General features: G+C 51.6%; 6 protein-coding genes across 6 annotated transcripts; 4 read left to right on the forward strand and 2 right to left on the reverse strand.

The window, feature by feature from the left end:
- Positions 1-29: 29 nt before the first annotated feature.
- On the forward strand, positions 30-1,756 carry F5J12DRAFT_213273 (mitochondrial tricarboxylate transporter). The gene is made up of 9 exons (XM_051738440.1): positions 30-105; positions 158-212; positions 278-436; positions 495-525; positions 580-640; positions 695-815; positions 875-1,041; positions 1,115-1,253; positions 1,337-1,756. Exons 1-9 carry the CDS (start codon positions 38-40, stop codon positions 1,415-1,417), a joined length of 882 nt encoding a protein of 293 aa, XP_051598591.1. The 5' UTR covers positions 30-37; the 3' UTR covers positions 1,418-1,756.
- Positions 1,757-2,885: 1,129 nt separating this feature from the next.
- On the forward strand, positions 2,886-3,900 carry F5J12DRAFT_906287 (tetrapyrrole biosynthesis, uroporphyrinogen III synthase; the record flags this gene model as incomplete). The annotated part of the gene is made up of 4 exons (XM_051748772.1): positions 2,886-3,429; positions 3,452-3,510; positions 3,604-3,724; positions 3,749-3,900. 4 exons carry the CDS (start codon positions 2,886-2,888, stop codon positions 3,898-3,900), a joined length of 876 nt encoding a protein of 291 aa, XP_051598592.1.
- Positions 3,901-4,527: 627 nt separating this feature from the next.
- F5J12DRAFT_906288 (glycoside hydrolase family 16 protein) lies at positions 4,528-7,018 on the forward strand (the record flags this gene model as incomplete). The annotated part of the gene is made up of 16 exons (XM_051748773.1): positions 4,528-4,676; positions 4,756-5,041; positions 5,092-5,208; positions 5,298-5,358; positions 5,406-5,439; positions 5,495-5,512; positions 5,563-5,582; positions 5,629-5,663; positions 5,716-5,832; positions 5,895-6,041; positions 6,094-6,126; positions 6,177-6,258; positions 6,326-6,428; positions 6,493-6,616; positions 6,678-6,847; positions 6,928-7,018. The coding sequence occupies 16 exons, from the start codon at positions 4,528-4,530 to the stop codon at positions 7,016-7,018; spliced, it is 1,587 nt and encodes a 528-aa protein (XP_051598593.1).
- Positions 7,019-7,504: 486 nt separating this feature from the next.
- F5J12DRAFT_687685 (uncharacterized protein) lies at positions 7,505-8,032 on the forward strand (the record flags this gene model as incomplete). The annotated part of the gene is made up of 2 exons (XM_051740334.1): positions 7,505-7,729; positions 7,799-8,032. Coding segments are annotated over 2 exons (459 nt in total), but the record flags the coding sequence as incomplete, so codon positions are not given.
- Positions 8,033-13,433: 5,401 nt separating this feature from the next.
- F5J12DRAFT_947828 (L-Aspartase-like protein) lies at positions 13,434-15,667 on the reverse strand (the record flags this gene model as incomplete). Its single annotated transcript, XM_051749766.1, has 10 exons — positions 13,434-13,832; positions 13,913-14,123; positions 14,184-14,356; positions 14,422-14,718; positions 14,792-14,972; positions 15,040-15,069; positions 15,141-15,259; positions 15,367-15,474; positions 15,533-15,575; positions 15,630-15,667. 10 exons carry the CDS (start codon positions 15,665-15,667, stop codon positions 13,578-13,580), a joined length of 1,455 nt encoding a protein of 484 aa, XP_051598595.1. The 3' UTR covers positions 13,434-13,577.
- A 1,638-nt stretch (positions 15,668-17,305) lies between these two features.
- Positions 17,306-18,925, reverse strand: F5J12DRAFT_213401 (uncharacterized protein). The gene is made up of 3 exons (XM_051738441.1): positions 18,263-18,925; positions 17,805-18,194; positions 17,306-17,755 (listed from the first exon to the last, which is right to left on the reverse strand). Exons 1-3 carry the CDS (start codon positions 18,567-18,569, stop codon positions 17,439-17,441), a joined length of 1,014 nt encoding a protein of 337 aa, XP_051598596.1. The 5' UTR covers positions 18,570-18,925; the 3' UTR covers positions 17,306-17,438.
- Positions 18,926-20,249: the final 1,324 nt, after the last annotated feature.

The following is a 20,249-nucleotide window of genomic DNA, read 5'->3' on the forward strand; positions in this document are numbered from 1 at the left end:
GCATGAACAGGTTCCAAATTTGAAATACAGTGCGACGATGTCCTCGAGAAAAGAAAAGCCGGCTCACTCGCTCATTGCAGGATCGTTGGCAGGTGCCATCGAAGCGTGAGTGGAATGTCTGCGTTTGACGAGTTACTAGACGGGATTAGCATGGCAGATTCGTCACTTATCCCACCGAGTTCGTAAAAACCAGATCTCAGTTTGGAGGACAGGTTAGTCGAGGGCACATCCCTGCCCCTATGTCTGTGTTCCTTAGCCGCCTTCTTTCTTCTCACAGCGAGAATCTCCAATTTCGATCATACGCACCACCGTCCGAGAAAAAGGCATCACAGGATTGTATTCAGGATGTTCGGCACTCGTCATCGGGAATTCTGTCAAGGCTGGCGTCAGATTCGTCACGTACGACCACTTCAAGTCCTTGCTGGCAGATAAAGAGGTTGACAATTCGTTCGCTCGTTCATTTCGTGTGTGTGGCTCACTTGTTGCGCGGGCAGGGCAAGGTCAGTCCGCCACGGAGTCTCCTCGGTACGTCTCGCCCCCCTGTTCGCCTACCAATCCTATGACCATATCCGTACACAGCTGGACTGGGGGCCGGGATGACGGAGGCTATCATCGCAGTGACACCCTCCGAAACGATTAAGTACGTCCAGGCTGAACCTCGTGTATGCCTCCGTCGGCTTACACGTGTTTGCAGGACGAAACTCATCGATGACGCGAAACGTCCAAACCCACAGTATCGCGGACTCATACATGGTACCGTATCCATCGTCAAACAAGAAGGTATACTAGGCATCTATAGAGGTCTTTTCCCCGTCGTAAGTCTGTTGATCATGCTTTCGCTACAACCCTCTTAACAACCTATACATGGGCATAGATGATGCGTCAAGGCGCTAATTCTGCGGTCCGATTCACGACATACACGACGCTCAAACAATTTATCCAAAGCACCGCACGACCTGGTCAGTCATTACCGACTGGAATCACATTCGGGATAGGCGCTATAGCAGGCCTTGTGACGGTCTACGTCACACAACCGCTCGAGTACGTGAATGATAACTACAATTGGACTTTTTGTGTGCATTGAGTGGCTGACTGGGGTGTCGCATGAAATTAGCGTGATTAAAACCCGGATGCAGTCCCTGACAGCAAAACAACAATACAAGAACTCGTTCCATTGCGCGTATAGGATACTGACGGAGGAGGGCGTGCTGAGGTTTTGGACGGGTACGACGCCGAGATTGGCACGGTTAATTGTAAGTGCCCCTACTTCTTGTTCTTCGTCTTGTTTCCCGGATGTGATAAATACCTGATCCACTGACATGCATTCACACTGTAGATGAGTGGAGGCATCGTGTTCACGGTGTATGAGAACGTCATTCGGTTGATCGGGACGGGATCCTCAGAGGGAGATAAGTAGTTGCATACGCTCTCTGTCTGTCATTCGACACCAGCACATCGGATAGTCAATGACTAAATGTTACATTGAACGCCACCGAGGACAGGGCCGACGGATTCAATCCCCTTCAGTGCCCTCGGTACTCGACGTCCGACCCCAATCGCAATTATGTATCATAACACTCAGCCCTGCTAGTGTGCTGAGGCACACCCTCACGCCCTACGGTAAAAGAAGACTCAAGAGAATTGCAGGGGAGAGCACGGCCACGGCTTGGACAGTCTATGAAAGTCGGCTCAATTTTGCCAATGCCAACGTCACTGACATAAATAAGAGGAGAGGTTTTCAGCAAGGTCAATCCCCACAAACCAAGGAAGGGCAGTCAACAACTTGCGTGGCATCTTCATTGTCTGCTTTGAGACGCAATTCGACTCTATTAACCCAACTCTCATCCTCGATTTCTGCTATGAGGGATTCACTTGAAGGAGTTTGAGAGGCAACAAAGAAGTGGACAGAATCGGGGCCGAAGCAATACCCCAGCGGGCTAAGTGGCGTCGGCTGAAAAATGGCATGATTAGCTATGGCGATGATAGTGACTGACTCGCAGCGGATATGATGCAGTGGAGAGCACGTACACGGTACAACCTGCCAAGAAGTGGTGGTAGAAAGAAACAGAGATTGAGTTCGAAGACTGACCCCTATTAGATCCTCAGAGAGATACGGGGTAGCAACAGGACGGATAGCTGTGATATGTTTTCTGTCGTATCTTTCATCGCGTAGTCTGTGACTGAGGAAAGTTCACATACTCTGTCCCGTAAGCCGTGCGAAAGCGTGCCCATCCATGCAGTCACCACTATTGTTCCACTCTCTGACATCGGAGGTACCTGATAAATCCGAGGCGTTGCTTCGTACTCACGGATACCCCACTATCTCAGTAACCGTCTTCAAGTTGGAAATGACGCTCGTCCGAGCAAGATAGTCGATGGACCAAGCGTGCATCGTGTCACCGGTTCCAACGTAACGAGAAAGAGGTCAATCGAGGCGTGGAGTCGTACTGTGGAGGGTTTAGTTGTACGGACACGAAAGAGTCATGCGAGAGGTGGGGAGCGGAGACGAGTTGGGCATCCATCCTGTTTAACGTTGTCGGGGGAAGTGACCTGCACTGGCAGGGGCGGCGCATGAGTTGGGGGAGAGATTACCACATGGATTGGGACCAGTGGTCGTGCGGGGTGGTGTGGCACTGGTACAGCTGGGAAACTTGAAATGGCCATTTTGAATGGTGGGGATGGATCAGGGTCGAAAGAAAGTACTTGTTGTGTCTGACAGGAGATGAGAATCGGGAGAGGTGCAGACTGCTGCCCGACGGCCTAACGACTGTAGTATGTACGACCGTATGACCGCGTGACCTACGACTACCTGTCGTCATCGTGTACCCGTGTGAAAACGAGTCCATTGATGCAGTCACCCTCTCACACCAACCCCTCCATCTACTATGAATGTACTATTGCTACGATCCCCGACATCGGATGTACCTGATAGATACGAGGCCGCCTTTCGTACGCACGGATACTCCCCTATCTCAGCGCCAATCTTGGAAACGACGCTCGTCCATCTTGAGCAGCTGGCAAGCAAGATAGACGACGGACCAAGCGTGCATCGGTTTACCGGTGTCGTTGTAACAAGCAAGAGGTCGATCGAGGCATGGAATCGAGCTGTGGACTGTATTGTAACCCGATCACGAGAGAACGACGTCGTGCGGGAGGTGGGGAGTGGCGGCGAGGATGAGACCAGCTGGGCACCCATCCCGTTTTACATTCTTGGAGATGTCACTGCAGGCGCAGCGCGTGAGTTGGGGAAAAGGTTGCCATGCGGATTGGGTCCGATGGATGTGCGAGGTGGGTCAGGTGCTGGTTCGGCCGAGCAGCTTGCGAGGGTCATCTTGGAAGATGGAGACGTGTCCGGGTCGAAGAAAATGTTGTATTTGACGGGAGATAAGAATCGGGATACGATGTCGAAGATGTTGGACACAGGGAGGAGTTGAGATGGAGGAGTTGCAAGTATATGAGACGTGTGGCTCGTCGACGTTTGCGCATGACCTGGAAGATGCATTAAGGAAAGTTGAATCTGCAGGGTGCGATGGAGGCAAGTCACCTGTTGATATCATCCGAATCACACTCGGATCGGGCTAAGTTTCCAAATCTCCTTACCAGATAATGAGGAGAAGGGCGTGGGGATGGATTGTGTTCTTTGCTCCCTCTGCAGCTCGACATGTTTATCCAGCACTGTGTGATCGTTTTTTCTTTCGTCGTCTGAACGACACAGATGGTACTGGTGAGCATGGACACGGGAGTAAAGAAATTGCCAAGGTCGCCGCAATAGGCCCAACTACGGCATCCTTTCTTCGTGAAGAGATGGGTCTGCGGGTAGACGTCGTCGCGCCCAAACCGACTCCTGCTGAACTTGCCAACACAATTGCTGCGTTTGATAGTCCCATTCCCTCTGTGTAGACCATCCCAGTGCCAAGCTCTCCTTGTAAATACCAAGACGTCATCGGATGATTGGCGCTTCCCCATTTGGTGTCGGTCCCCTTTTCTTTCACATCTTCACACCCGCTAGAATGCAAGAAATGACACGGCAATGTAAATCGAAGCAGTCATTTAATTTTCAAATTCCTCCCAACTCCAACTGGCCGACGTTGCCTTTAGAGTATCTCATTCCTTTTCTTTTCCCTTGGAAGACTTTCGCTCGTCGGTTTCCATCTTGCATGGAGTCTCCTCTGCTGAGAATGGAATTTGAACCGTCCTCGTCAACCTCGAACTTGTTGGCGCCGCAGGGGTCTCCAACGGGTACTCCCCACTCGTCGCAATTCTGCGATGGCTTGCTGTCACCGACCCAGAGCAGGTCTCTGAGTCCATCACCGTATGCTGTGAGTGCGGTCCCTGCACTGAATGTCCACTCTTTTGTTCACGCGACGAACATTCGGCCACTCAGAATTCGTTATCAGACATGGTACGTAGATGATACGTCCACTTACAATCGCGTGTCAATACTGATAGACGACTGTCAATGCCGGGCATCCCACACAGTACGCCCTCAAACCCAACCCCGCGGAGTGGGGTTCGGCAGCCCTCACGATGGGTACCCCTGAGCCAGACGACGATCTACACAACCCGGACCCAAGACGAGACCTCAAGAATGACAGAGGCGGCCATATCTTCACTGCTCGAGGCATCGCTAATCTAGGGTGTTTGTTCATTCTCGCCGCAGCGCTCATCTTTATGTTGTGAGTATTTCATTTGCTTGGGTGTGGGAGCGGTTAGGATACACAAATGCCGACAAGGATGACAATGTTTGCTTGGCAGTTTCGTACTACCTCTCCTCAGCCACTTACTGACCAAGAAACAAACCACCCAAGGCGGGTTCAACCTTGGGGGGATCAATGCAACTGGCCAAATACCTTCCATCCCGGGCAGTTGGGGCCTGATCGATGTCGATACGCCCAAGGATGCGTACACGAAAGCGTCGTACATGAATCCTGGGGATACATGGGAGCTGGTGTTTTCAGACGAGTTCAACACGGATGGGCGGTCGTTTTATCCGGGCGACGATCCATACTGGGAAGCACCAAATTTGCATTATTGGGGTACAGTGAGTTCGCTGGTTTTTGGAATCATGGGACGACGTCGATGGTGGTGTAGAACGATTTGGAGTGGTACGACCCATCTACGGTCACCACTAAGGGCGGTGCATTAGCGATCACGTTGTCCAAGGTCGATCCGGCGACAAATCATAATCTGACATATAAATCTGGCATGGTGAGTACGTTACCCTTCTGGAGCCTTACGCTGGGCTAACACGTCCTTTTTTTGCAGATTCAATCATGGTGTGTGCAGCGTTGTCGCAGAAAGAGTGGGAACTTGACATTCGTAGGAATAAGTTTTGCTTCACTGGCGGGTTGATCGAAAGTGAGTTGCGCAGCGGTGATGGAATGCGGTCGTTAAACCGTCAACAGCTTCGGTTGTCCTTCCCGGATCGAATAACGTCCAGTGAGTGGTTCCCTACTTCGAGAATGCGTTCGTGTTAGTGACGAGACGCCTGTAGTGGCTTATGGCCCGCTATGTGGGTTTTCAGATTGTCCGAGTACGCAATGCTAACATCCGCCCCGAAAGATGGACGATGGGAAATCTAGGTAAGGTCGCCGTCGAATCGCCGAATCGCTATTAACGCATTTCTAGGTCGTGCTGGCTTCGGTGCGAGTTTAGATGGCCTGGTAGGTGGCTTTTTGTCCCCTCTATGCGTTCTTGATTGTCGAGTTCCCGTAGTGGCCGTACTCATATGATAGCTGTGATGTTGGGACGCTCCCTAACCAGACATTCCCGGGTACGCAGACGCCTCTCGCTGCCACAGAGAACGGCGATCCTGATCACGGTGGTGTCCTGGTACGTTTTGGATTTTATGTGTTCTCATTTGTGAGTGGTAGGTTGCTGAGCTCGTGAAACAGTCGTATCTTCCCGGTCAGCGGTTGTCAGCGTGTACGTGTCCAGGGGAGTCGCATCCAGGACCAGTGCACAGCAGTGGGGACTATGTAGGCCGTGCTGCACCTGAGATCGATATTTTTGAAGCGACGGTCGACAATGGCGTTGGCAAAGTTCGACTATTGTCACCCTTCTCTCTTCGTCATCTGACTGTCTTTTTTGCAGGTATCCCAGTCGGCACAGTGGGCACCTTTCAATGTGAGTCCGAATTCCGTTGAGGCAAGTTGATGCGCAGACACGTTTCGTAGGCTGCGTATCAGTGGTCAAATACTTCGGATAACTTCAAGATTTACGATCCGACGATCACAGTGCTCAATTTGTACCACGGAGGCGAGTGCACCGCACTTGTAGTTGTCTTTCGTGACTGTCTTTCTGAGCCGGACCCTTGCATTCGCAGGTGCATACCAACAAACGACGAGCGGGCTGTCTCTTACAGACCAGGACTGTTATGAGTTGGATAAAGGATGCTATAGTGTCTATGGGTTCGAATATGTCCCTGGGTGCGTTGTGTATGGTCTCTTTGGCGTTCGTCAGACTCACATCTTGTCGTTGTGTTGCGGATAGGTTTGATAATGGATATATAACGTGGATCAGCGACAGTAAGCCAGTGTGGACAGTTATGGCTGCCGGGGTGGGACCGGATCCTCTCACTGAGATCGCGGCACGACCGATTCCTCAGGAGCCGATGGTAAGTGACAATCGTGCTATGCGGGAGAGTTCACGCTTACTGTCATCATGCTCTCAACTAGTATATCATCGCCAACCTCGGGTTTTCGACCAATTTTGGGGGTATTGATTTCGAAAATCTTCAATTGCCAGCGACGATGTCGGTAGATTATATCCGGGTATACCAACCTGCAGACGCGAAGAACGTCGGATGCGATCCGCCCGAGTTTCCTACGGCGGCGTATATCAATACGTGAGTTTTCTTTCTTACTCCCCGTCCCCGTGTGTTGCATTGGGAAAATGAAACGAACTGACGCGAGCGTTTGTATACAGTTACATGGAGGCCTATACAAACTTCAATCTGACGACGTGGGCCCAGTTTAATCAGACGAATCCGAAGAATCGGTTAGTCGATAATTGCTGAAATTTAAGGGATCATTCTTTTCTTCAAACTTTCGTCGTCTTTGGATTGCATATATGTGTCGTGCATTTGCATCATTTGGCAAACCCACTTTCTTTTGCTGCCGAGCTCCTTCGTGCGCTTTCTATATCTTGTCATGCTTGGCAGATGATTGATTTTTTGGGCACGTGATACCCATTGTGTCGTGGCCAGCCACCCCTGACTGTCGATACCCGCACTAAACATCCTACTACTCTACAGTAAATCGTAATTGTCATTTCGTCCATCTATACAATGTCTCATCCTCGTAAACGCAACGACTGCTGGCCTTCCGCTCGCGAACCTTTCAGGGAACTCCCTAACGGCTATTGCAAACGCCCGCCAAGCCCGAGCCCAAGTCCTTACAATGAGCCAGTTCTCCAAAGCCGCGCCTCCTTGTCGTCGCTCTCCGACGTTCATTCCGATTGCGCCGTGTCATCCTTAGCCCCGGCGGGCCCCATTACGACCTCACAACCCGGTTTCCCGACGTATGAAGAATACAAACGCATCGAAGCAGCGTACTTGGCGAACCTAGCTCCGCGCAAGCGTACCAAGGCACTGATCACGCAGGCGACATTTGATCAGATATGGGAGGTACTATGGCACCCAGGCTCGACCCGTGTTGGCACTCCGCAATTTCGGTTCTGGGTGAGGAAGACGTTCCGATTGGTGACTGTGCAGGGCGAAGGTGGTCGGGTCGACCAAGCCTGGAGACCTTCTAGCAACTCCGAGAACGGGTCCAACTTGAAAGGAAAGAGAGGGAAGGATAAAGACTTGCCGCCTGTCGTGTTGCATGACAATCGGCCAGTAGCGATCATGGAACAGATGTACGAAGTGCTTTGTTATTGCCATGGATTAACAGAGCACGGCGGGAGGGATAAGACGTGTGCGGCTATCAGGAGGCACTATTCGTGGGTGCCGAAAGAGCTCGTCGCGCAGTTCGTCAGGGGATGTCCGACATGTTTGGTGAAGAGGGCTGGGAATTTGGCGTTGGCGGTAACGACGGACGGGACGAACGATTGGGTATCAAAAGAGAAGCAAGGGGAAGAGACAGGCACGGGCAACAGTGACAAAGGAGTGTTCAGTCCGATCGCCCGGTCGCCGGCGGGACCCGCAGGGTCATCCACCTCGTCGATTTTGAAGGCTAGCATCCCGCGTCCGCCCAACGATGAGAACGTGCTTTCAACTGTACCCAGGCCACTTGGAGGGTCAACTTCCAACATGCGACGGAATAATCCCTTCCCGTCTGCCAGGTCAACCCAAAACGGCCGTTTCCACACAGAATAACGCGAGACTGTTGGCAAACAACTATCTTGTTCCATGTCGCCTCAATACCGTGCCCCAGCTGCCGCCGTACTTCGCGCGTCCCGATAACACCCTACGTTATCATGGGAACCTCATCAGTGGAAACGACATCTGGGACAGCGCTGGTTTACCGCCGCTTCGGGAGGCCTTGCTGGGCTAGTGCAATTCGTAATCGTCCGTGCACGCTATGCGAGTCGTCAGCTCACGACGACGTAGACGAGCCCATCCTTCAACACTTACTCTTTACGAGACCCGTGCATCACCAAGAGCCAGTGGTACCGGAACGTTATATCGACCCCGTGATGCTCAGCCTGAGCAGAATGGAGGAGCTTGCCAACCAGTGAAATCACACCACCGCTGCGCACTTCCACACCAGTCTCCCGAGACATCAGCCATCGTCGTACCAGTATTAATCCCTCAACTGGTCCCGTAGTATTCAGCCCCTGGATCTGGGCCACCGACATCAACGAAATGTAGTCAACGGAAACGCCGATTCCTCGTGGCTCCATTAATACGCTCCTTTCCCTTATCCCGATTCCCTGGGTGGATGTGATGGTCACTTTCCGGAGCTGCGATGACGTCCCCTTCACAACGCGCATTCTTTACCTTATTCACAACATACTATACTATAATCTATCGACGGACACCCTTCATTCTATTAGTTGTATCACCCCATTAGCTTATGAACGCGAACACCTTCCATCTGTATATACAACATGGTTATCCATTCCAGTGGGTAACTATATACATATATCCGAGTGATGCCTATATAGCGTACAGACATAACTTTCTGAGTTTTTGCCTACATCTGGAATGAAACACGCTTCGAGGACGAGAGTTGCACTAACTAAAAAGCAAAGCATCTGCAACTGACACAGATTAGGTCAAATGGAACAAAAAGCCAATAATTGACAGTGATGGAACAAAAGGGGTTGAGTGGATGATGGTAGTGGTTTGAAAGACGACACTGTAATTGTTGGGAATTTGGGTGCGTGAATTCGGGCGAACGAGCAAAACTTGGACAACTGAAACGATGATTAAAAGGCTTGACTAGGGTATGGAGGGAGGATAAAAGTGCAAAACGGCTATGATGCTAAAAAAAAAAGGTAAGCACAGATGTCAGATACAGGTGCCCGCCGATATCCTATCTCTGAAGATCCGCTCTCCTGAAGAGGGTTCGAATCAGCACGGAAAGATAATGACGAAGAACGCCCAGGAGACTACGCACTCTCTGATAGTGTCGTACAAGAACTTGTAGCTTCGTAGGTTACCTTTGAGGCGTCGGATATCAAGACTGTAGGTGTCTTTGAGGCGGTCTATCCTCGTCAATTCAACAGAGAAGCGGACTTCGTCCCCAGCATCCTGAGTTGAGTCGCCATAGATGGGCTCTGCGCCGCCGGGCGGGGACTGATCGACGGGAGAAGGTGCAGCAGTGATATTCTCGTCATCTGCAGACAACGAAGGTGGCGTAGGCGCGACACCAGAGACTTGAGATGACTGCCTTCGCATGAGTAAACCCTTCAGCATTCCGCCGGCAGATGGGTTCGAGGGGAGAGGCAGACCACGTTTATCCACCTAACGTGGACACGTTCAGCCACAAAGCGCAGCGCTGTTAAACGTGGGACACTCACCCCGTTCGATGCAGCTGAGCCGACCATGGTAAAAGCGGCCAATCCATTTCCGGCACCAACACTGCTGAAGCCCAAACCGACTGAACCACCCTTTTTTCTCTTCGCCCGGACACACCGGTACTTGTACTCACTCTCTGCCTTGAATTCCATACCCAACTCCTCCAAAACTTGACAAATCCGCTTCATCACCTCAGGTGGAGGGCTAGTAGTGATGGTAGTCTGATCAACGGCACCGTGGTGGATACGGAGGACATCTTTCGGAGGTGCCGACGAAGTGAACTTCCAACCTGCCCGGGAGAAAGAGAAGGAAATATCTGCAGCTGGAGTAGCCCGGGACTGATCGCCGTTCCTCGCCCTTTCTGCAGCAGACAAGTCGGTGCGAGGGGAAACTGCGGAGGCACGCTCCTCCGCGTCCACCTTGACGTTGCTGCGCCTCCTGAACCATTGCATAACGTTGCGAGCCTTGATCGTTGAAGCTGGGTTGTCGCTGGTTGGGTGACCCTCTTTGACCATGCTCGGAAAAACGGCGGTTTGTCGGTGACCTTGGGGAGGAGAAGTCGTGGAAGAGACAGGGGCTTGCTTCTCGAGGTCGCGACTTTCCTTAACAGGTGTTTCTCCGGTAGGGGTTTTTCCCTTGCGGTTCTTGATTGACCGGCTAAACGGCTCTACCATCACCGTGAGAGTGTTCCTCCTGTTCTTCTTTGCATTGTCGCTAGATGTAGGGCTCAGCAAAGACGTCCTGGAAGCAGACTGAGGCACATCAGTCGGCGAGGGGCCGGATGGTTGCGGCTTCTCCTCAATGGCAGATGTTGCACCCACGGTCGAACTCTCTGATGGGACACGGGAAGTATACCCGTAGGTGCTGTCCGAATTGGAACCGAATATCTTTCCGAGTCCAAATTTGTCGATAGAGAGCCCCTTGCGATGACGGCTAGAAGCAGATCCGGAAGAGCCAACGGTTTTGACAGATTGTGCCGACTTTTCTTCCATGCTGGCGGTACCGGGAGGACTGGCCGGAGAGATAGCAAGTGTTGGAGTGAGGGGTTGACTGTCCCGTAACGTAGAGTTTGACACCCTCGTGGAAGGTTTAGCATTCGAAGGGGTACTTGGGAGCGGTTTCGCGGTACCGTTGTCCACGTCTGCTGAAGGCCTTCGGGATGACTTTTCTTTAGAAGGGGTACCTGCGGCTTGTGGCGAAGAGGGCTTGCGCTCGCGAAGGTGAGTACTTTGGGTGGATGCGGGCTGAGGAGGTGATGCTGCTTTCCTGGCCGGTGTAGCAGCTTTGACTTGATCCAACCGCGAGGGTTCCAGGGGACCGAGTTCTCCAGGGTATTCGACCTGGATAGTGTGCCTAAACCCGCTTGGCCCTTTCTTCTTCGGGTCCGCGGAGACCTGAGTGGCGGTACCGTTGGAGACAGGAGGGGAGGGGTTGTCATTTGTAGGAAGGGACGGCGTCCCGTCGGGTGCAGAGACGGTAACGGGGATGCTGGGAGTTGGAAGGGCCGCGAATGGATCCTCGTCCATTGGAGTGCTCGAGGATACAGCCAGAGAGACCGCTTGCCGGGCCGGTGGCGGTGAAGAAGAGGAGTATAATGACTGGTCCACAGAAGTCTCATACAAGTACTCGGGCTGGTTAGGTCCAGTCGCATTGTCTCTGTATGAGTGGCTGCGTGGTGCAGCAGTAGCGGACGATGTTGCAACGCTGAGCATCCCATCGACGCGAGCACTCTGCGTGCGAGCGACCCTGGAAGGCTCTTGTTGATTGGCCGTGGCAGCTTGGCGCATCTGCCTCTGATAAGCAAGCCTCTTCATCTGGTGTTGTTCCAAAGCCATATTCTCGAGATCCTCTACTTCATTGGTAAAGGTGTGGGCATGCGCTGAGAGCCAAGGGTGCGCCATGATGGCACGGAAGGTCGGCGCGACGTGTTGGGTCGGGAACGAGCATCAGTGAAAGCAAATCTCTAGCCTCTTGGGAAACATATTCCGGGAAAGACAGTGGGGTATTCACAATATACTTGTACAAAAGGTTGATGTTGTCGCCGTCAGGATTAGCAGGGTCGTCATCAAAAGGTAGGTAACCGGCGAGCATGGCATAAAGGATGACCCCGCACGACCAGACGTCAACAGCGGAGCCGACGTAGAGGCCTTCGGAAATGACAAGTTCCGGAGCCGCATAGCATGGCGAACCGCAGCTGGTCTGCATGAGATCGTCGGGACGATGTTCGAACCGGTTGGCGAAGCCAAAGTCAGTGATTATAACATTACGATGGCGATCGAGGAGAAGGTTTTCGAGTTTAAGGTCGCGATGCACAATTTTCTTTTGGTGGATGTACCAGACGCCAGAAATCAACTGAGAAAAGAGTTTTGCAGCATCCTTTTCTTTGAGGTAGCGATGAGCCAGGATGTGGTCGAAGAGCTCTCCTCCCGAAGCGTACTCCAGGATGATGCCAATATACTTGTCTGTTTCAATGACATCATAAAGGCGGACGATGTTTGGGTGTTTGAGGCTCTGTCAAAAATTCAACACCTGGAATGATCGTCGTGAAGATGACTTACCCGAAGAACCTCGATCTCACGCTCCACCTTGGACATCCTCACAGAGGTATCGATGTTTCCTCTCCGGATCAGCTTCACGGCAACCTCCTCTCCCCATTGGTGATGGAGACCCAGTTTGACCTTTCCGAACTCGCCTTCCCCGAGAGTCTGTAAAAGCAGATACGGACCAAATTTTGGGATGGTTCTGCGGGGATGAGCTGTCGTGTAGGCTACTGCGGCAGGGTGAGAGTAGACGTCGCGATAAGCCGGTTGATTGTCGGCTGCCAAATGTTGTTGATGTTGTTGTGAAGAGACGACTTGATGGGAGGCTCTTTGACGCCGAGATGCTGATTGAGAAGCGGATGCTGGGGATGGCTGGACAGAAACAGACACAGGTCTAGAGACGCCGTGCTGCCGGGATGAGGCTGAATAGGAAGAATCGGGTATTTGAAGGTTGCTCATGGCGTCTGGACGAGGTGGTGGATTTTGAAGAGGAGGAGACAAGGGGGAAAAAAGGCAAACCGTTTAACCAAGCGTAAACCAGGAGATGCTTATAGTAGATAATGAAAACAAGCGCGTCCGCATGAGGGAGTAGTTTCCCTTGGTGGGCGACCCGAACATAACGAAAAAGGACTCAACTCACAGCAGCTGGGATTTATACAGTCTATGGTCTAGCTCCACCGTCACTACTGACTGGCCAAAGGCAGAGGGTTGAGTTGTATGATGGAGAGGGAAGGTTGGATGGGGACAAAGACACGCGTGCGCGTGCGAAAGGACCCTACGCAGGTTTGACAATGACATGTCCATCAATCCATTGCATGCCAGTGAATTGATGCCAACAAACGTACCCAAAAGTCTCCGACAGTCTCTAAGATTCTAATACTGTCGCTGGTATGCCTCCAGGTCGTTCATAAGGCCAGCAATTTAGCGGACGGCCTCTGCTGACCGACAATATTTTTGCAATTTCCAACGGCAGACGGGTTATTTACAGTAACCGGCAAATACAATACCAGATGGAACCAAATTTTTTTCATGCACGTTCGACGTGCGCTTGGACAGTAATTTACACCCCTTTAGACGTTTAACTCTACCTTGTCAGTCTTTGCCAGTGCTTCTTTCAGCTCCTCGTCCGCAAGAGCCGGCCCAACCCACTCCTTGAGGAACCTGTCCACCTGTTCTGGCGCCCGGCCGATAAATGTCGTTGGATCTAGCAACTGGTCTAGTTCATCCTTGATGGGATCGAAGTATGGGTCTCTTCTGACGCGCTCGATCAGGTCGTTTTCACGTCCAAGGTTCTTCACTTGATGCGCAGCTTCATGGGACAATACCTGTTCCACACCACCAAATCAATTACGTATGCAGGATAGCATCGTCAGCGAATGCCTCGGACAGCACCATCCCCACTCACTCTAATCTTTTCGTGGGCCTCTTGTCTGTCACCTCCCTTTTTGACGATAGCCATGATCACATTCTCCGTTGCCATGAACGGAAGTTCTTGCGAAATCCGTCGTGCAATCACGTTGGGGTATACCACTAACCCTTCCGAGACATTCCGCAACGTTGAGAGGACAATGTCTGCCGTTAAAAAGGCCTCTGGCAATGTCACTCGACGGTTCGCACTGTGAAAACGAATTAGCCTTCCTAGACCCCCTCCTGTTAGCCTGATAGGAGAGAACTACCTATCATCCAACGTCCGTTCAAACCATTGCACGCTGTACGTCATCAGTGCATTTTGATGCAGCACTTGCAGATGCCTTGATAAACTGCACACACGCTCACAGCGCATGGGATTGCGCTTGTACGCCATGGCAGATGACCCAATCTGCGTGGTCTCGAACGGTTCTTCGACTTCCTAAATTCCTTATCAGAACCAAAGACAAACTCGATTCCCCGTGCCAGGTGAACGAAAGCTCCGACCTTGAGATTCGCCAACAGTCTTAAATCTGTCCCGATTTTGTGTGCAGTGGCACCCAAGGATGCTAACGGTGCCAGCACATCGATATCTATCTTTCGCGAGTACGTTTGGCCGGTGACAGGATAGGCATATGGGAACCCGGAGAGCTTGGTCACCAGTCTGTCCAGCTCCTCCACTTTGTCATGGTCGCCATCAAACAAAGCCAGGAAACTGGCCTGCGTGCCGGTCGTGCCTTTTACACCGCGGAAGCCAAGGTCATCACGTGCCCTTTTGATGTTGCGGAGATCCCAGAGCAGCTCCTATATCATCGTTTTCAAGGCAAGATTACGTTTCCCATGAGAGTTGAACAGGGAAGTGAACACAGGAGCTTACCTGAATCCACAGGGTCGCACGTTTTCCGACAGTGGTCAGCTGCGCAGGCTGGAAATGGGTAAAGCCGAGAGTTGGGAGGGCTCTGTTATCCTGTGCGAATACAGACAGCCGGGATATCAGGACGGCGAGCGATTTCAAGAGATACGTGAGGCCAGTACGGATGAATATCAAATCCGCATTGCTGTTCCGTCCCATCATCCACATATCAGCAACCGAACACGAGTAGATAGACTAGTCTAAAGACGTACTCGGTCACGTAACAGGATGTAGCACCTAAACTGTGAAAGAGAGAGAGACAACGTGTTTTCATATTATGGTGGCGAGTGGCGTTGTGAAGAAGGGAGCGTACTGAATGATTCCCGCTGCGGCAGGAGCAACTTGACCAAACGTATGGACGTGTGCCATAACATCGTGGCGGCGTTTCTTCTCCTCTTTAGCGGCAATGTCAAACTGCTCCGGGGTCAGGTCCTAAGAAGGTCAAATTAATGGAGGTTGCCCTCTTATACCCCACGCCTGATACGGTGCGAAAAGGGGGTGGTGGCAAGAATGGCCCCTTTGGTTGCAATTGAACATACCAGATTTGTTTTCATCTGTTCGATAGCTTCGTCGGTGATCGGTAGTCCGAGCTGCTTCTCAGCGATAGCGAGGTTTAGCCATAACTCTCTCCATGTCCGAGAACGTTTCTGAGAGAAACATTCTGTAAGATGATCGGATGGAAAGTACGAATGGAAAAATACGTACTGCAGGAGAAAAGAGGTTTGCCATGTCCTTGCTGGCATATCGGCTAGTTTACCGCGGTGGAGTTATCGGGGATGGACCTTGACGAATGAAAGCTAACCTCGATAAAGGGGTTTGGTACGTCTCAAGGGCGTCCATTGTATCTGCCAGTTGGTCGATTTGGCCGCGAAGCAAGTGTCTGCAAGCACTCGGGTAACTCGTCAAGCTTCAAGAGCCGTTCCCGGCCGAATTTTGAGTGAAGCTAACTGGAAAAAACGAAAGGTCTCCCGTTCCGACAAGTAGCCCCAAAAAAGACTCCGGTTTGACAGCGTCTCCGTGACCGATAATCGATAGAACGATGTGGGTTAGTATTACAGCCAGTAATCGGACCAGATCATCAGTGGTGGGTCTCGCTAGCCGAGTCCTAGACAACCGTCTCACCTTGTGTTGGGTGCTTTCATTCGGCCGAATTCTTCGATTCGAAATTGAGTCCCTACACCATTTCACTGACGATCACACAGCAAGAATTCAACTCTGAACCCTTCCGGACTCAAACTGGATGCTCTGCATTCAGGGCGTCTCGAAGCACTCCGAGGCTTCCGGCTGCACTGGTTGGTTGTCTTGTGGCCGCAAACATTCTCTGAAACTTCTGTTTCAGCTGCGTCGTAACATACCGTTTGCCTGATGACCAGAACCTCTGCGCAGTCACAACAAGAAGAACCTTGGTATCGTATTGGATATTCCACGGCAGCTAGAAGCCTCATTCAGAACGCTCCCATATCTTTTCGGACGCTCTCGAATTCCATGAAAGCAACTATGCAGCGGGACGTCGCGAGGGTAACGTACAGCACAGGCCAGGTATTCATAATTCCCTTCACAGTGCCAAGTTTCTCTCATCTCCGCCTTCATATCGCTGGCAGTTCCGCAACCTTACCTGGCAACCTTTCGCGCGTCGTCTCCTGTCGTTTCGAACCAACTTGCGTGGTGGGTGTCAACGCATAATATAATATCATAGGGGCTCGCAGTGTGTATATTTTCGTGTGTACATGCGCATTGTACCCCACTTCAACATCGTGACCTATGGGTCACGACGTCATACCATTCTATTTATCGAAAAATGTTCTTGGGGTACCCTGGTGTCCTCGGCGTTGCGAATACTAGTCAGGGCGTGTAAGAAGATCCAAGGCCAATGTGACCACTTGTCCCTGCGATTTACTCCCATGCTCGGCCACCATCATTCGGATCTAATAGAGCTTACTGTACCAAGAGGGTTTCCACTCCGAAATCTAGGCTTTCATGCGTAAGCAAAGCTGTTTCATGTGTCGGCACCACTTTGCAGCAGAAATAGCTCTCTCGCCCTTACTACCGTGGGCATTCCTATTGCATTTTCCGCTGTCGATGCTGCGAGCACTAGCAATCTAGACTTGGACTGAAATGGGATGTGGCATCCATTCGTCGCCGGCCGTCACACGCCGAAGGCGTCCTGGGGTGGGTTGTTCTCATTTCAGTTCCATCGATCAGGGTCTCGCTCATAATTCTTACTTGACGGACTCGCTCTGCCTGTGGAGCCAAGTTAGCCACTTACAGAGTACAGGGTCAGGGTCTTTGTACGTGTATGTTATACAGACAATACAGGAAAGCGATGCACGTGTCATAGACTCTTAATGCTTTTCTTGCTGCTCTGTTTTGCTAGGTAAAATTGGTATCTGCGTGTACAGGCGTAAAGTGAATGTGCAAAGGTACGGCGAATGCATATGTCTTTAGAGGAGGAAGCGAAGTTCGCCAGCAATAATATAACGTCTCGATTAACGAGAGTCCGGATCGGTGCTGTAAGACCACGGACCAGCGCGACCATCCGAGTGAACGTTCACTGGTTAACGCTGTCGGCCAGCAGAACGGAGAGGCCGAAAACAATGGAACGTGAGAACGTTCACATGAACGTAGCTGCTCGTATCGGTGGGCGAGGTGCCGGAGCAACACCGTCGGGCTGCCCAGACATTTGAATTTGTCCTTCATGCTGTGCTTTGAGGAGGTTCCCAACTCCTACCGCAATTGCCCCGACAGCTTGGGCAACTCCAGAGGCTAAGACTGTACCTCCGCTTATTGCAGGGATGGCAGGCAACGTTCCTGCGGTAATAAGGACCGCACTTAGCGTTGTCATCGCTTTGGGATGTTCGGCAGTGAGGAAATTGAGCGCTTGGCAAGCGTTCAGCAGCCACGTCGGAACGTTGGATACAGTAGTTACTGCTACACTCCGATTAGAATCAGGTTCAAACCGGGCATGATTAACGCTTACCATTGTTGGTTTCACCATTGTTTCCAGGAACGATGGCTCCTGGAGTGGTTGCTATCATTGAAAGAGGTGGGGATGATGACGACGGAGCAGTGGCAACTGCAGGACCCGTCGTGTTCGCACGCTGCGGTGAGCGGTGCTTGAATGCAGAGGTAGCAACATTTACCGCGGTTTCGGAGAGCATCTTAACCGGGTTTGGTCGATCTTTTGGAGGAGGTTGAGGAGGGTCGGCTCTAACAATCTCGATAACCTCCTTCTCTTTCGAAGATGCTGACGACGTCGAGCGAGTGCTACTCTTGGAGGAGGATCGCCGACGAGTCAGCCAGAAAGTTCCAAGATGGGAGGATTTCTGCTGGACCTCCACAGGGGTCGTTGCATGCATATCGATTTCCCCTAATACAGGACGATCGGCGTTAGTGATGCCCAAAACGACGTCTGACCAAAGAAAGCGAACAACTTACAACCCATATTCTTCATTGCAATCTTAAATTTCTTCCAACTCCAACGGTACTTGCCTCCGTTCATCTGAGCCATGACATTCTTCAACTCTACCAAACGCGCTTTGGCTTTGTCGCCGAGGTAGTGCTGGGCAACCTTATGCCAGTACTCCTCTGGCACCTTGCGTTCGACACAACCAGCTCTAATTTTCTCGAGCCAGTCGTCTACGGACATGTCCCGCTTGGAATCTCCGTAGAACATGGGAGGGTTCTTCCATCCTTCGTAGATTGGGCTAAGATCGAACTCTTTGATCTTGAAAGCTTCGAGCATCTCTTCAGTTTTCAGATGACTTCAGAAGGAGACAGGAAGGGAGCACGGGAAACGACGATTGTAGCGTAGTCGGTTGGACGGAAAACGGAATGCTTGCTAACACCCTGAAGAATGCATGGCTTTTAAAGCCCACTGCGGACTTCGAGCACGCACACGGCAACCTCGCGGCCCTCTCATAAGCCATTTGACTCCGGGGCAATCATATGAAGAATTGAACAGGGGCGGCGTAAGGGGGTCTTGCAAAGGCCAGATCGGCGATTGGGCCTGTGACACAGACACCACCACCAACAGGGTGTGAATCTGGAACGAGGCAAGTGGACAGCACGATTAACACGAGGCAACACTCGAAACCAGCGGTACAGCGTTGTCAACTTCCAGAGCCGATTCAGCCGGCCCTAACCGAGCTGTAGTCCACGAGGCAGAATTTAGGTACAAAGTTAGAAGTCCCAGATGGTGTATGTTTCATCTGTGCTTTCGTCTGCTGTTTACGGTGTAACAGATGGCGTTAAATCTGCTAAGGGAGTCGACTGCACATTGCGGTGATATTACGGAACTGCTTGTGCATGTTTTCATTGAGCGATATTTCCATCGAAGGATGGACGGGGAACTACCACTCAGCTCGATCGTTGCCGGTTGTCGGCTGGTGGCCTTGCTTGCAGCGGATCAACTACCGAAAGCGGTGCAGTTATTTCATAACAGACAAGAATGAGGGACTAGTTGCTGTCACGAGGTCCTTGGGTCGGGATGATCGGTGTGCCGTAAATGGAGCTGGTCGGTGGGCAAGTAGACCTAAGAGGAGAAAAATCAGCAATTGTCGTAGACGAATCTTGAAAAGTCGACAATATCAGGTGTCACTGCGCGATATGTCAAGACGTACCCCGAAAACTGTGGGCGCATCAGGTCTGTGGTAGAAAGTTCGTATCGTTCCTCGATCATCATATTTAAATCTTGGCAGCCGGGGCGAGGGTAGGGTGTTCCAGATTTACCTGCCATTCTAGCACGCCCTGGGGCAAGGGCCAAAATGATGGACAACTCAGAAAGAAATTCTGAGGTGACCAAGTCAAGTTTGAAGTGAACCGGGTCCCTTAGGATCGCAATGCGGCGTCCGATAATTAGCTGAATTCGTTTCCAATGTTCGCAGCCTTTCATGTCCCTGCATAGTGGACAAATGCCGTCGCTCCTGTTTGCGAGTGTCGAGCTCAGCCATGAAGACAAGTCAAGCTGGGAACGTCGATGCGTCGCATTCTCTCCGTCTAAACTTGCCGCGTTCGTTCGTTACGCGTGACGGTGCGGTACTGTGCATGCTTCGATGTCAATTAGCAAAGTTGCCACACCAAATATCAAAGCTTCATGGAGTCAACACACGCCTTAGCAACCTACAGAAACCAATTAGAAGCGAGTCATGCACAACGTTTCCGTTGAACCTGAGTTGTTCCAAGGGTCGTCGCATGGAGGTGCAATGCCGGTCAAAGGATATCCACGCTGGGCTTAAAGTACACGACGCTTGAATGCCGCCTCCATTGGGGTCCTTGAGTGTCGCCGAAAGTGAGGTATCAGAATAGCATTCGCCGTGCGTTGGAGGTATGCCAGCTGCAGGGTGGCGATTGTCAGTGGTTGGAGCGCGATAGTTTCTGCAGCGAGGAGCCTGCATGTGGGGCAGTGGAGAGAGCACGAATGTGT

This window comes from Pisolithus orientalis (genome assembly GCF_024613125.1).
Source record: "Pisolithus orientalis strain OTSU chromosome Unknown F5J12scaffold_21, whole genome shotgun sequence".
NCBI lineage: Eukaryota > Fungi > Basidiomycota > Agaricomycetes > Boletales > Pisolithaceae > Pisolithus > Pisolithus orientalis.

Bases quoted from the DNA above. Each gene is read 5' to 3' on its own strand.
- F5J12DRAFT_213273 (XM_051738440.1), top strand. From the start codon at position 38: ATGTCCTCGAGAAAAGAAAAGCCGGCTCACTCGCTCATTGCAGGATCG. The intron at 213-277 runs GTTAGTCGAGGG...TTCTTCTCACAG, and splicing joins GATCTCAGTTTGGAGGACAG to CGAGAATCTCCAATTTCGAT. The intron at 1,042-1,114 runs GTACGTGAATGA...GCATGAAATTAG, and splicing joins TACGTCACACAACCGCTCGA to CGTGATTAAAACCCGGATGC.
- F5J12DRAFT_213401 (XM_051738441.1), bottom strand. From the start codon at position 18,569: ATGCTCGAAGCTTTCAAGATCAAAGAGTTCGATCTTAGCCCAATCTAC. The intron at 18,195-18,262 runs GTAAGTTGTTCG...GTCCTGTATTAG, and splicing joins TGCAATGAAGAATATGGGTT to GGGAAATCGATATGCATGCA. The intron at 17,756-17,804 runs GTAAGCGTTAAT...ATCGGAGTGTAG, and splicing joins CAATGGTGAAACCAACAATG to CAGTAACTACTGTATCCAAC.